The sequence below is a fragment of the Cottoperca gobio genome, chromosome 17, assembly GCF_900634415.1.
Source record: "Cottoperca gobio chromosome 17, fCotGob3.1, whole genome shotgun sequence".
NCBI classification, from domain to species: domain Eukaryota; kingdom Metazoa; phylum Chordata; class Actinopteri; order Perciformes; family Bovichtidae; genus Cottoperca; species Cottoperca gobio.
Genome location: NC_041371.1, coordinates 11,008,519 through 11,024,296, shown reverse-complemented (window position 1 = coordinate 11,024,296; position 15,778 = coordinate 11,008,519). Strand labels below are relative to the sequence as shown.

Below are 15,778 nucleotides of genomic sequence, written 5' to 3'. Positions count from 1 at the left end.
ATCTCTCATTTTACCCCCTTTACACTACCATTAGACTTATCAGATTTTCTGAATCCGTACAAACCTTGCAGACCTCTCAGGTCAATTGCCAGAGGAGCTAAGAGACAATACTGACAACTTTCAAATCCAAGATAAATAATTACCTGTTTATCAATCCCATGCAAATGTATTTGTATATGTTTCATACAGTGTCCAAAGGCCTGGTCCCAAAGCCGCTACATGTCCCATTTAGGACTGAGGAAGACCTGCTAGCCCGGGCCATCGCGCAGGGACCAAAAACAGTGGATGTCCCGGCCTCCCTCCCCACCCCTCCTCACAACAACCAGGAGGAGCTCAGGTAAACAGATAAACAACATTCATTCTTTCAAACTGTCTTTTGGAGGGCTGCTGTACCGTTAACAGCTGTCATCATAGCATTTGTTTGTGTTGATTAATCCTGTAATTGTGTTTTGATAATGGTTTTGACAACGGTGGTTAATTGTTTTGTTTCTACCCATCACATGATAACAGCAACAGAGGACAGGAGCCTTGCAAGGACAGGGACACACCTGACAGTTTTGTTCCATCCTCATCTCCTGAGAGTGTGGTCGGTATGGAGATCAGTCGCTACCCAGACCTGTCTCTGGTGAAGGAAGAGCCTCCGTCCCCCTGCCTGTCTCCTGTCCTCCCCATGCTTCCTGCACCCGATGGGAAAGGTAAACACACACAACTCCGACATACTCGACACAATTAAAAAAAAAATGCATTCCTGTCCAACTCCAGCATACCTTAACAGTGTGTTGGCAAACTTTTTATGAATCTTTCTCTTTGATTCTGCAGGGTCAGAAGTCAAACTGCAGGATATCAAAACAGAGCCTTCTGCGATGTTCTTTGGCTCCCCCTTTGGCTCCATGTCTAATGATTCCAAACAAGGGCTGGTGTCTGTAGCCATCACACTGAGACCAGCTGCAGCAGAGGTAGGAATACGTAATACGGGTTTCACAGAATACAGTTTTTACAGTTTTTTTAGTACGGTCATTAAGTTTATGGAATGACCAATTTGCATTGTAAAAATAAAATGTACATTTATTTTGCACAGATTGTTTCACAGCTATTCATATCCTAATTTTTAGACACATGCACCACATTTAGAGCTGCATATTCACATAGGGCTGTCCTACTGGTCTGGCTTATTAGTTTCCTGGCCAATTCACTTTCACGTGGCAAAATAAGCTACTTCTAAATCAGTTGTTAAAGGCAATCACTTTTTCTGAGAGACCAGCTTTAGTTGTTTCATCTTAAAATTAAAGGTGCATCAAAACACTGAAATGCATCTTAAAAAAAACATTCCCATTGATTCATAATGTAGACAACACACCAAAGATCCAGTCTTGCAGGAACTATGCATGAGATCTTTGATGAAAGACTTAATCAACAATACTTATTTTTTTCTTTCTCAGAACATCACAGGTGTAGTGGCAGCCATTTCAGACCTTCTGTGTGTGAAGATCCCCAGTAGCTACGAGGTCAGTAGCACCCCAGACAGGGGGCCCCTATCTATTCTCGGTGGTCCAAGGTTGGGCCCCCATGGCATGGAGCCTCGGCCTACTATGCTCTTCCACGGACAAGGAGACAATGGAGGGCCTCACGGACGGCTGGGACAGATGATAAGGCCCGGCGGAGCTCAGGCGATGATGCAACAGCAGGCACATCATTTCCGTTTCCATCCCAACAGCCCAGGTGAGGCAATAAAACTAAATTAGTATTTGTAATTAAAAGTCATGTCTGATCAAAGCTAAACATAATGACTTCCTGTGAAAAAGCACAGAGTAGCAATTGTCTAGTCTCAATTTATTTTACTTCTGTAATAGGCAGTTTCATTTTCTTAGCTAACATTTATTTGTTAACTTAAAGTCAAGTCGTACCACTGTAGGGTTACTAGACGGGGAATGCATTGTCAGATGGATATCATTTAAAAAAAACCATTTTCTGTTACTTCAGGTGCAGCTCTAGCTCGAGGACCCGACCAGAAGACCACCGCCAACCCTGGATGTAGACCTCATTGGTGCTGCCACTGTAAGGTGGTGGTTCTGGGAAATGGAGTGCAGAAATCCATCAAAGATCTCCCCGCACACATGAAGGTACCAGATTAATTAGGTTCAGATGTTCCAAATGGCAGCAGGGTGGTATAATAAGTAGGCAGGCCACCTTTCAGCTGGAGCACTTGAATGCTAAAAGTGTGATTTTGAGACTAGTAAAGTAAAACCTGCTTTAAATACACAGAACCAGTTCATGAGAAGTCATCTCTGATAAACAATTATTAATTATTTTATTATTGATTTCCCTATAGGGCGACTAAATGAGCCATGATTGGATGCTCTGTCTTTACTTTAGAGGATATATTATCTACTTTCAGCCTGAGGGACCGTGCACATACACATACAGCACCACCACAGTAATACGGCACGCATCCTCTGATTATGTAAATCCTGCCGGCTGGAGTTAAATCCATTTCAGATTAATTAGTGGGTTAAACAGTATACCTCATGACTTCAGTCTTGAGTATTTTGGTTATTTAAATATTGTATGTTTTTGATGTCTATTTCATAACTTATTTTACCTTCAGATGAGCTTAAGCAGTTCACGTTGGTCAGGCTTTGATTTAACATTCCTTATTCAGTCTGTTGAAACTTGGACTGATTTCTCTCATTAGGAATCTGGAGGCCGTTTGAAATCTGAAGATCTGGTCTTCTGTAGTCACAGCTGCTTCCTTCTCTACTGTTCCTCGTCGCCCATGCAATCCAGATCAACCACAGAAACAAAGGTTTGTACCACTGCAACACCACAGCGTCTCTAAATAACATGCAGTTTGTATGATTGATTGTTTTTGTTCATGACTCTTCTCTCATCTCTTCAGGAATCCATGTCCCTTCTTCCTGCCTGCGAGCAAACAGAGAGCCTTTCTAAAACTCTGCACCAGTACAGTAACAACATGTCATCGCTGGATGTTCATTGCCTGGCCCAGCTTCAGCCCAAGCAGTCTCCCCCCTCCACTCCTCCTATCCCCTTCCCCATGGCAGGTGATACAGCCAAAATGGAGATCAAGTCTGATGCCATCAAAGTCACGGTGAAGCTGAAAGCCCGGCCTAGATCCCATGACGGCTGGCACCAGGGAAAGAGACAGAAAGGACTCCGCTGGAGGAAGTGGACTGTCCAGGTAGTAGTGCCGAGAGGGAATTCCCAACTCCCAGATGAGGATAAGATTGATGAGCTCCTGAAGAAGCTCGGGGCCTCCCTGCGCCCTCCTGCCGCTCTCCGGGACCATAGGCGGTGCTGTTTCTGCCACCAGTTTGGAGATGGGATCACTGATGGCCCTGCTCGGCTTCTAAATCTAGATCTTGATGTATGGGTACACCTAAACTGTGCCCTGTGGTCGACTGAGGTGTATGAGACGCAGGCTGGCGCCCTGATCAACGTGGAGCTTGCACTGCGTCGTGGCCAATCGGTACGCTGCGCCTACTGCCAGCAGACTGGAGCCACGAGCGGCTGCAACCGCCTACGCTGCACCAATGTCTACCATTTCACCTGCGCTCTGCAAGCTCACTGCACCTTCTTCAAGGACAAGACCATGCTGTGTCACGCCCACAGGCCCCGGGGAACTGCTGGACAAGCACTGGAGCATGAGCTGCGTTGCTTCGCTGTCTTCCGCCGTGTCTACGTCCAAAGAGACGAAGTGCGTCAGATTGCCAGTGCTGTGCGGCAGCCCGAGTTAGGCTACACCTTTCGAGTCGGCAGCCTGGTGTTGCATGCAATAGGCCAACTAACCCCTCTACAAATGGCAGCCTTCCATTCCACGACAGCCATCTTCCCAGTTGGCTATGAGGCTTGCCGCATTTACTGGAGCATGCGCCATGGCAACCGCCGTTGTCGCTACGTCTGTTCTGTTGAGGACAGAGAGGAACTGCCAGAGTTTACCATCAGAGTCATCGAACAGGGCTACAAAGACCTGGTCCTGACTGACAACTCTGCTAAAGGTTTGTTGTTATGCAATCTTTTATTTTTTAACTAATTATTGTCTTATAGTAATTGTACAGTACATAATACTTCTTACCTTACATACCTGCCCACATATGTACCGAAGAAGGATAATAATGCATAGCACAATAAATGGGGGATTAAAATAATATAAAGTATAAAAAAGGCCATAGCACGTTTATTTATATATATATATATATATATATATATATATATATATATATATATATATAAAAATCTTGTTTATCAAAATAAAATGCAACGTAATTATCCATTTCCACTGTCCTTTCCTGACCTCTATTATGTTGTTTGTTTTTAATTGGCCATATATTCTGTCAAGAGCATATTCAATATAGATTTTACATATTGAAGATGTGCGTTCCAAAAATATATCCACCATTACAAAAGGCATATTACGCTACAGACTTTATAATTGTATGTAACAACCTTCATCTCTAATGATTAATATTTGAGATCAATCAGTACAGTTTACGACACGTACAGTAAATCCCTCTGTGAATAATTTTCCTCATTTATTTATTTAGTTGCTAGGTCTAAGGCACTCTTAACTCTTCATATAGTTTGATATAATTTTTTTCTGAGATAATTAATTGGATGTTCTCTACTCCCAAGTGTTTAATTACATTTTCCGTAGATATTTACATAAATATTATTCTTGTGACATTTCAGTATCAACATTTTTGAACATGCGTGTGTGTGTGTCTCACTTATTAGGAGTGTGGGATAAAGTTCTGGGTCCTGTTTCTGAGAAAAGAAATGAAGCAGGCACTCTGAAGCTCTTCCCTGTTTACCTGAAAGGAGAGGACTTGTTTGGACTCACAGTCCCTGCAGTAACCAAGATCTCTGAATCGGTTTGTTGCTTTTTATTTTTGTGGTTTAACTCGGGTTAAATAATATACGAATTAAACAAATGCGTAGATCATATTCTGCAGGATATAAGCTTTTTTTTTTCTTTTTTTTTACTCATTTGTTCCAGCTCCCAGGAGTGGAGTCTTGTGTCAGGTACTCATTCCGTTACGGACGCAGCCCTTTTGTGGAGTTGCCTCTCATATTCAATCCAGCTGGCAGTGCCCGCGCCCAGCCAAGAACCAGCTCTCCCTACACTTCACTGGTGATCAGGTAACTTTGAGTGAATTTGACTAGAACTATCTGTATATTCTCTCCAAGCAAAATGCAGTATTTAATTGTGTTTATTACTTCCCCCTCTCAACATAAAGGCCACATCCACAAGCTGTATCCACCAGCAGTGCCAGGTCTAACCAGAATGTGGCCCAAGGAGAAGGTGGCGCCCCCCATGGCAAGCCTCCAGTAATGCACCCCAGGTCTTCTCAGTACCGCTGGATGAAGAGTGAGTGGAGAGCCAATGTCTATCTGGCACGCTCCCGCATCCAGGTCAGTGTTAAATTAGATATTTGATTTTATTCCTCAGCTCTTGGATTCTGTTTCATGTGGACAGAATGAATACCTTCTTGTGTGACGCGTTCACAGGGCCTGGGGCTGTTTGCTGCGAGAGACATCGAAAAACTAACTATGGTGATCGAGTACAATGGAACCATCCTCCGAAATGAGGTCGCCATCAGCAAGGAGAAGATCTATAGATCTCAGGTATACGCCGGTTTTTAATACTTTTTTTTTTTTTGAGCTGAAATTACATTTTCCAAACGAGCGGCAAGTAAATTCTCCTCTCTCCCCGACAGAACCGAACAGTGTTCATGTTCCGCATCGGCAGCGAACACGTTGTAGATGCCACTCGAACCGGAGGGCTGGCAAGGTAGTGTGAGATTCCTTTTGGTTATGACATTTTCATAAACATTCAAGGAGAATATAGAACAAAGTATTTCATAGTCCTGCAGCTCCAAATGTAGCAGTGCTGTTTTTGCATATTATAAAAACTGGATCCTGTTTTGAAGATGGTGCCCTATTATTATTATTATTATTATTATTATTATTATTATTATTATTATTATTATTCTGAGAAGGCAGTATTGCCTCACAGCCACAAATCGAAAGCATTTCGCAAGTCATTTTAAAAACATGGCTTTTGCCGTACATGAATTTCTATGAAAAAACGTGACAGTAATTTAAACTACATTTTGAAATCATTTATCACACACAAAAAGTCACCTCTACAAACATACGCAACTCGTATTTAAAAACAGAACAAAAAAGTAAATCTAAATGAATTTTCTAATTCTCTAAATTCAGATCTAAATCAAAACACTTGATTTTAAATGAAGGATAAAATGTTTTTGGGATTCGCAATAATTTGAAATGTAAAAGGGAATGTACAACTACTTACTTTCTATTCATGCGTAGACTGTGATTGTTTGTGAAATCTTTCTTTTTCTGTATTGTTTACAGATATATCAACCACTCTTGTGCCCCGAACTGTGTTGCTGAGGTGGTCACATTTGAGAGAGGTTACAAAATCATCATCAGCTGCAATCGCAGAGTTGAAAAAGGAGAGGAGGTGAATATCTTTCTGTTCTTTGATTCGACTTCTTACTTATACAATTGCATGAATCTCGCACAAACGATGATCTTCAAAAACTTGTGTTTCTCTCCCTGCTTTCCAGCTGAGTTTCGACTACCAGTTTGACACTGTGGAGGGTCAGCACAAGATTGCTTGCCACTGTGGAGCTCCTGATTGCAGGAAATGGATTAACTGAGGAAAACGACAAACCTAAATGCATTCCCTGCTAGTGTGTGGATGCTGGGATCTCTGCACAGAGGGGGGGAAAAAAGGCTTCACATTAAAGTCATTTTATGAATGAGCAGAAGGCCTGAACCCTTGGAGAGATGAATTAATTTACATGTTGGTTCATCAAGATCATGGAGAAGAAAATGGCTGGAGGAGGGGAAATGTAACACAGTAGCAGGATGTGACTCGTGCCATATGTGAGGGGCTCTGTTGTATGAGATGCCTCTGTCTGTCTGTCTGTATCTGTGCGTTTGTTTGGTGTACATGGGGTGCGGAATCCACCAGCGAATGAGAAAGCACTGTGCAGGGTGCGGCCTTATTGCTTACTAAGGGCAGGCCCTTTTGTTTCATACTGTTAATGTATACCGTATGACTAAATGTAGACATCACTGAATGAGGAATGTACAGCAATGAATACCGCGAAGGGAATATTAACTTGCACTAAAAAAAAGAAAATAAACAAAAAAACACACACGAAAACTTTTTAAATACTTGATTCCATGAGTCAGTTTTATCATAGGTCTCTGTCATGTGATTTGTGTGGAATTCGAGAGGTTTTGTATTTATTACTGAGTGAATGAATTTTATTCTCAAAATGATGAGATTGAGTTAAAGAAGGCTAGATTGCTATTGTTTTTGAAGATTGAGGAAGACATGCTGTTACTATTGTATAAATGTACATAAAGAAAACTATAGGAATAACCGACCAAATACTACCTTAACCTTCTCGATGTTTGGGTGTTTTTCAATTGTTTTTGTTCAGTTTGTCATTGAAATTTATTTAAGATGGACGTTATTTCAGTTTGAGAGTATATATTATGATTATTCTGTACAGAATTTGTAATATAACCACAATAATTCACAAAGTATTTTTGTTGTATTAAAAGTAAGGTATTGTAGCGTAGTGTTTTGTGACTTACACATGCTTTGACCACTCAAAAAAAAAGAAATATTTTTGTTGACTAACGTAACGAGTTATCAGTTACAGAATCAAGAAAAAAAAGACTCTTCAAATAGTAAGAGATCAGTGTGATCTGTTTGCTTATAATCAGGTTTGATTTTAAAGAACTGTGAATTAGGTTTTGAAACCCAAAAATGACTTTTTAACTTTTTAACACGAGTAGGAACACCAACATGTATTTACCTGTTTTTGTTTTTACATTGCTTTTAAAATAAGGTGCAAACGTCTAATGAATGATGGTGTGAGTTAGACGAACCAGTGTGTGACAGAAAGAATCGTAATGGGGAACTCTTGTTTGGAACCGTAGGTTGTTCTACCTTTTTTTTGGACAGAAATGGCATTCTCCTTAATCAGAAATATTTCTTATACTGACACTTCACAAGTCACATGCTTAGAAACGGAAGAGTTTTTGCGTGCACAATTTCAAGTCGACTGTAAAATTTTGGAGACAGTCTTAGAACTTGTAATGTATATGGCATGTATTTTTTTAACTTTCCGAAGACTCAATTGTATATATTTTCTCAATGAATGGTTGTAACAAAATTGTTTCTTGGATATTTTTCTTCTCTTGTATGATATTACATCATCCTGCCAGTGTGTTTGTGCTACATTTTCTTAGTCGTGTAGTCATATTTTTTTTTCTTCTTTTTTTTGAAAATGCCTTTTGAAGTGTACAGAGTATGAGGTTTGGAGTTTGTGGAATTGAATTTAGAAACATTTACAAAAATAAACTATTTTACATGTTAGCAAGTTGTGTACTGTATGTGATATCAATTCTCATATTTTACATTTTTAAATATGAAGCTGTTAAAAAGTGGTGTATATATCAATCTGTGACTAATCAAAGTATAACGAATATTTAAGCAATACATTGTTAGTAATATTTAACGGAGGCCTTTTTAGAGGCAGTTTTATTGCCAAAGATGCAAGCAAATAGAGCGGTGTCTCCCAGCCTTTTTGGCTTGTGACCCCTTTAGGGCTGCAACAAATTAGTATTAATTATTTCCATTATTTATTGCGGATCTGTCTGTAGATAGTGAACATGCCCAATATAATTTTCCAGAGCCCAAATTGACGCATCTTGATTGTGTATTTTCTCCGACCTAAAGATATTACTTTTATTATCACAGAAGACTGAGAAAATCAGAAAAGGTTACATTTTGAGGAGCTGGAACCGGTACATTTGGGTCATTTTGGCTTAAAAAATAAAACAATCATTCAATTGATAGAAAATGAATTAGCAAAAATGTTGACATTTGATTTCATGTTTAAATTATTTTTGTTGTATCTGTTGAATCATCTTGTGACTCCTCAGATTCATCTCGATGGATGTGGAGGATCCAGACCCTACTACAGGTACACAAATGCATGATTATTTTGAGTGCAACTTTAACTGAATTGATTCTGTGTGCTGGGACTGGATCACTCCTGGGAGTCCCACTACTTACTTGCACTTTAAAAAACAACCTAGTTGACTTTTAATTTCAGTTATGGCTGTGCTTGCATATTAATACAAGTGTGTTTAATTAAATGACCACACACTCAACCTGGCATTAGATTATATTTAGGTATATTAATATTGGTAGTTTTAGGGCAGATGCTGTATGATTACATCAACATATAGTCCGCTATGTGCACTGGTCTCATGTACTTGATAAAGTGACAGGTTATATGTACAATGCAGGGGGACCTACATCTCGTTTGTACCATAGGGGAACATCTAATTAATCTGGCCATATGAGAGCCCACTAAAATTTTAATTTATTAGCAATTCCAAAACAAAAATGTTAAGATACTGCTACTTCCTATAAAGCACGACATAGTCTAGACCCTGTCATCACTGAATTCTTGTACCTACACAGAACATACATTTTAGCGTACCTTCATAAAATATTCTTATCAATTATAATGAATATAGTATAAGATGATCATGCATTTCCTCGGATCTTCTTAATTGTGTACTTTAAGTGTTTTTATATTGTTTTGTGGTTTACTTTGTGTTTCGACAAACGATATAGGCTACGGTTGTTGTTAATTGTTGTTATCGTCGTCGTCATTTTTTACTATTATTATTGTTGTTATTTTATTAAGTACATAATTAATTTATCCACAGCGGGTCTACATCGTCCATTAAACCAGTTAAAATCTGAGTCGTACTGACATCTGTTGGTGAATCATCTCTATGCATGCCACACTGCCTGGTGTTGTGTCGAAATTAGCTTCCCCTTCAAAAAACTTGTTTTACTCGCTGCGTGCCCTGCGTTTTGCCTTTTCTTGTTTTGCCACCGTGCAAGGAAATGATTGTGGGAGGAAAAAAATAAATGCACTTAATAGTAAACATGGGGAATTAGCTTGTGATTAAAATCTCCTCTGCTTTTAAATACACTGTAGGCAGGTTATTGCGCTGTGTCATCCTAAAAAGCATGATAAAAAACGTTGTTTTACCAGGACTTACGGAGTCATGCTGTTTTCTTTTCCGCAAACAGCCGTAAACACGGCAGGACACACACATTTCTCGGGGGTGCAGACTGCGACACAACACCTGTAAACAGTCAGCGTTGACACTCATTTGAAGACGCGTGCCCTGCCTCTTTTCACGGCCAAACCTACTTCCTGGTGGAGGAGGCAGCGCCTCAGTGTTGTCGTAGTAAGCAGAGGGGACAGCTGAAGTGAAGGTGGAGGCTGCTGTTGATGGTCTGCAGTCGCGACTCAGCAGTTTATTAGCGCACTTTTTCTTTTTTTTTGCTCCATTAAGAAAAAATGGGAAGCACGGTGATGGAGTCCAGCAAGGAGAGCTCAAAGAAAATGCCAAAAAAGAGGAGAAGTCTGCGGATTAACATGCCTGTGAGTCGGTGAAGTATCAACTAATGTGGCTTCTTACTGTGACTGTCAAAAAAAAAACTGGGCTTGTTGAACCTTTCACAACATCAGGTCGGGAACTTTTAGCCGTTTTTGTCGCAGCCTGGACTCGCACGCGACGTAGAAGAGCGTGCATGATTGTCAGACGTCTCAGTTCGTCGATCTAATAAGTGGGCCAAATCTTTACTAGAAACAGTTGGCTGTTTGCACAGTTGGAAATGTCTTCTTGACATTATTCTTCCTCAAACATTATGTTGTGTGATGTCATTGTAGCCAATTCCCTAACTAACGTTAGGGCTGTGGTTAACTATAATTTTATTATCTATAATCTACAGAATATTTCTCTATGCATTTAAGTATTGTGAGGAAAACATTTCAGAGGAACTAACATGCTCCAAAGCAGCAAGTCATGTTTCATTATGACCACTATATAAATTATAAAAGGTTGCATTTATTCAACAAGCTGGGCAGTCAATGTCTGTGTTTTTCTTTTCTTCACAAGCCTACAAAGACATGTGAAGTGAATTACTGCAGACATTAAAGCTTTATCAAACTTATGATTTTTCCAAGGTTAAATAAAACATTCTTGGATAACGTGAGTATACTTTGTTGACAACTCACTTGTTTTGTCTTGTAGCATGAATGACAGCCATGTTACTTTAGCTTACATTCATGTGTTTTTTGGATGGCATTTATCAGATCCACCTATTGCTAGCTTTTCCAAGTTAATTGTAAATAGATCGGATCAAATCTGTGTCTCTTGTTCAAGATTTGTTTTGTGTGCTTTTGTTGGAAAACAACATAAAAATGCAGCGGAAAATGTAATGTGAGTATTCATTCAGGTGCAGCTGTATAGATTGGGAAAAATGACTTTCCCAATAGGAAGTAAGCTTGTAAATTGCAACACTGTTTTTTTTTTTGGCCAAGACTCAATCTTTCCTCCACCACAGGAACTTCACCTAATGTAATACAAATGGAAACCGGATTGCATGGCCACCTAATTATGTAAGAAAACTGGCTTTCTGCTGAACTGCTCTAAAGTGCAATGTAGAACTCAACCGTTGGTATGTGGAAGGTTATGGGTTGTATTTGCTTACGAAGGTTTCTGCGTTGGCAAAACATGTTTTTCTTCTTCATGAAAGGCATGTTAAACATTTTCACTTTCACTAATGAAGAAGAACAAGCGATGTCCATTTTGTAAAAACGGGTTAAAGCATCATGTGGGGGCTAAGAATGTATTCATGTTACATGTTATGACTTGCCCTTTTGTTTTTCTGATGTATTTCCTGGAATTTATCTTTATCCTTGACACTCGTATCTCTGTATTGTGCAGGACTTTGGTGCATTTACTTCCCCACAAGCGGAGACTAGTGACTCAACCAAAAGTGGCGCTCAGATGGTACAGAAATTATTTTCCTGATTTTTTTGTGTCATCATCATTTTTTATTTACTTGCCAATTGTTTATTTTCTCAAGCTTGCTTTTCCAGTGCATGATTTAACTTGTCACATTGGCTCTTGTTCGTTTGGCTTTGATCAAATTTAGACCTGAATTTGGATGTGAAAAATATTATTCAAGGCCATCTCTCTCTTCTCTTCTGCCAACCCTCACTCGCTTACAGTAACATTACGCCCACTGTGTCCAAGCATCGCAGGACCACATACAGGAAATTGATTTTTCTGAAAGAAAGCCGCCACTTCCTACTGTCTGCTCTGATTGAATTGAATCGGAGTAATCCTCCATCGTTACCTCATATCCACCAGAGTACATATTTCAGTTTTACCTCAGTAACATTTTAAGGTAATGCTGACCTGCATTGTCTTGTGTTTTTAAACAGCTCATTTGTATCCAGACAAAAAACCCAGAAAGCTGTCCACTTGCCTTAACAAGTTCTTGCACAACGACTGAGCGAGAGTTATTGGCAAACAGAAAAGCTGGGTGTGTGTGTGCTCTCGCTCCCTCAGATTTATCACAGGATTGGTTTAAACAAAAATGTGCGCATGGAGTTGGGCCGGCCTCTGAGCAAATACCACTCTGAACCCTTGTTAAGTAGACCAGACAAAACAATTCTTCCTCTTTTTTGATTTGTTTAATTTTTGTATTATCAGTACATAGCAGTGCAGTGCAGTGCCCCCCCCCCCCCCCCCCCCCCCCCATCTGTTTTGTTGAGGCTGGTTATTATGCAGGTTTTTTTATCTACCAACAATATTACCAAAACACTCCTGTTACATTTAATTGTTTTCTGTAAATACAACCTCCGAGCTGGAGATTGCTGCATATGACAATGCTTCACTGTATCAGAGCCCACAAATGGTTAAAGGATTTGTTGTTGGCACATCCAGAGCAGACTGCTCAGTGGTGGGAGGAGGCGCTCTCTGTCTCAAACTAGATTGGCTGCCGCGACTCCTGTTTTGTTTCGGTGTCTGCACAGCGAATAGAGAAGGTTTCTCAGTCTGTTTACATGATGTTGACCTTGCAAAGGTGGATTTATATACTCAGAAAGTCATAATGAAAAATATGCTCACTATTGTTTAACACAGATTAGTACTGATTGTCTTTAAAGTGAACCCGTAGGTGCTGCTACTGACTGATATGATGATACCGTATGAAGCATGACATTATGATTACTTAGACGGAAATGGAGAAAGTTTGGATTCGTACAATGTTTGCTAAAATCATTTCAGCTACTACACATTGTGAGTGCAGCATGAATTGCAAAGTTGTGGAAATGGTTTCCTATTTAGCTCAAATTAAGTCTTTTACAGCTGTGTGTGCAGACATTTGGTTAGTTTGAATAAAAATGTTCTCCGGAATGCAAATTGACTATAAAACAAGTGAAAAATGTTTCATCAAGAATCAATAGCGTTGATTTCTCAGTAATTTTTAGAGATCATATACGACATTTGCCTTATTGCACTTTGCACACAATACTCACATTCTTATATTGCTTTTTATGAGATACAATAGTGTTACAATGTGGCTGACTAAAAGAAACGGTGTGTGAAAAAAGAAGAAGTATCCAAAAATAGCAAGCTCCCATTTCATGTCATGTCATTTCACAATAAATCTCTCCCTCTACATTTTGCAGTTCTGCAGCCTCTCACTGTCTCGCACAACAACTGTAGGTGTAAAACTACCATAAATCACGCATTTACAGAAGTGCAGGAAAATAAAACTGCCTCCTTTTTTTTGTCTCTCTCAGAGAGAGTGTCGCATCAGATCAGCCAGCCCCACCAAAGGAGTGTCTGTGAGAAGCCCAGCCAGCGCCGCTCTGCCCCCATGTTCTCACTCTGCTCCAGTGCAATTGAGGACCAGCTCAGGTTCCCCCAGAACCATCTTCCCCTATCCCTCCCACCAGGACTCCCCACCCAAATCCCCCCACCGCCTAAGCTTCAGTGGTATCTTCCGCTCCTCATCCAGCTCTACACCTGCAAGCATCAAAATCTTCTCCAGAACCAGGAGAGGTGAGTCAAAAAGCTAACTTTGCACTAACTGCCCATTCATGATGAAGACTCTCACTCTTGTAAAGTCAATGGATTTGGGAGATAGAATCAGAATCAGGTTGATTGCCAAGGTTTTCACATACAAGGAATTTGCTTTGGTGTATTGGTGCATAGACAAGAAACATACATAAAGAATAGGAAAACAACATACATACATACATACACACATACATACATACATACATACATACATACATACATACATACATACATACATACATACATACATACACACACACATACATACATACATACATACATACATACATACATACATACATACATACATGCATGCATACATACATACATACATACATACATACATACATACATACATACATACATACATACATACACACACACATACATACATACATACATACATACACACACACACACACACACATACATACATACATACATACATACATACATACATACATACATGCATGCATACATACATACATACATACATACACACATACATACATACATACATACATACACACACACACACACACATACATACATACATACATACATACATACATACATACATACACACATACATACATACATACATACATACACACACACACACACATACATACATACATACATACATACATACATACATACATACATACATAGTACAGGTACAAGTCAATGAAATGCAGTTAGTATCTAACCAGAAGTGCAAAAATATGCTATATTATTATATTTAGAAAGTGCATTGAGTGGTGCTATAAACTACTGCAGTGCAAATGCAGGTTGTATGTGCAAACAGTAATGGTATGAGCAGAATATACATTTGGTTACATGTACAGTATAATAAACATTAAAAAAAAAAACTATAAAAGAAGAAGTAAGAGACGCGTACAATGTAACTATATTTAAAAAAGAAATAGCTAGGCAGGCTTATGCAAGACAAATATTTACGGGGACAGCCTCAACAGTCAAGAAAGATATGTGTTAATGTAATGCATATACAGATGTGAATACGTTAATGTAACGAGTAGTACTACAACTGTATTTTGATAGTTTTATAAATGTGAAATACAGTATGTCATCTGGTGATGCAGATTAATACTGATTGTTGTTTTGTGCAGCAGCGAGTCTAGGAGGAAGACGCTTGTAAAGGAAGTAAGACACAATAAATGTCACTCTGCTATCTCAAAGATTATTGTGGTTTCCTGCTTTTCTAAGAGGTAAAGCCACATACAGGAACCTGTGAATATCTGATTTTAGTTCAGGAGTTCAGATACTTTGTAGCTTGTGAGAGAAGTGACATAAAAACAAGTTATGCAGCATTTCTCAGTCACACACATTGAGCATCATGTTGCTAATAAGGAAGAAGAAGCCTAGATTTCATCATGATAAAAAAGAGAAGAAAAATCCACTGCTTTGTTTAGCGGGCCGCTACAGGCCAACACAGTCACGAGCCAGACAGATGGGCGACTGCTTAAGGAGCAGATAGTTGTTCATTCATTATCAGTCATCCTCTTATTGATGTCAACAACTTTCTCAGGAAAAGAAAATGGTCGGCTTTGTTTATTGTCAGAATCAGAGAGGATTTCTTTTCCCGAGCATTTCAAAGCCAGTTTGTTATATTAAGTTACAGGTTTGGCATCCCACAGGTGGGAGCCCAGCCATGCATTCTCCATATCAAATATAAAAGTCATTAATGACATAATGGTAATAGTGCTCATGCGCTAAGAGG

The 15,778-nt window shown here is 39.4% G+C and overlaps 2 protein-coding genes across 6 annotated transcripts in view; both read left to right on the top strand.

Annotated features, from left to right (window-relative positions):
• kmt2cb (lysine (K)-specific methyltransferase 2Cb) overlaps positions 1-8,443 on the top strand; it is a 61,882-nt gene extending 53,439 nt beyond the window's left edge. For both annotated transcript variants that reach the window (XM_029452705.1, XM_029452704.1), the window contains exons 48-61: positions 190-337; positions 511-695; positions 820-956; positions 1,440-1,719; positions 1,981-2,120; positions 2,693-2,803; positions 2,897-4,013; positions 4,750-4,886; positions 5,012-5,154; positions 5,253-5,427; positions 5,524-5,640; positions 5,733-5,806; positions 6,397-6,505; positions 6,612-8,443. In XM_029452705.1, coding sequence (XP_029308565.1) covers positions 190-337; positions 511-695; positions 820-956; positions 1,440-1,719; positions 1,981-2,120; positions 2,693-2,803; positions 2,897-4,013; positions 4,750-4,886; positions 5,012-5,154; positions 5,253-5,427; positions 5,524-5,640; positions 5,733-5,806; positions 6,397-6,505; positions 6,612-6,704 — 2,966 coding nt within the window. In that variant the 3' untranslated portion in view covers positions 6,705-8,443. The remainder of the gene's footprint in view (positions 1-189; positions 338-510; positions 696-819; positions 957-1,439; positions 1,720-1,980; positions 2,121-2,692; positions 2,804-2,896; positions 4,014-4,749; positions 4,887-5,011; positions 5,155-5,252; positions 5,428-5,523; positions 5,641-5,732; positions 5,807-6,396; positions 6,506-6,611) is intronic.
• A 1,758-nt stretch (positions 8,444-10,201) lies between these two features.
• The window catches only part of prkag2b (protein kinase, AMP-activated, gamma 2 non-catalytic subunit b), a 23,807-nt gene continuing 18,230 nt past the window's right edge, over positions 10,202-15,778 (top strand). The window contains exons 1-3 of one of the 4 annotated variants that reach the window (XM_029452744.1): positions 10,202-10,541; positions 11,890-11,955; positions 13,758-14,019. In XM_029452744.1, the coding sequence (XP_029308604.1) occupies positions 10,458-10,541; positions 11,890-11,955; positions 13,758-14,019 (412 nt within the window). In that variant the 5' untranslated portion in view covers positions 10,202-10,457. The remainder of the gene's footprint in view (positions 10,542-11,889; positions 11,956-13,757; positions 14,020-15,778) is intronic. The other 3 variants (XR_003833795.1, XM_029452742.1, XM_029452743.1) reach the window with 3 other exon arrangements.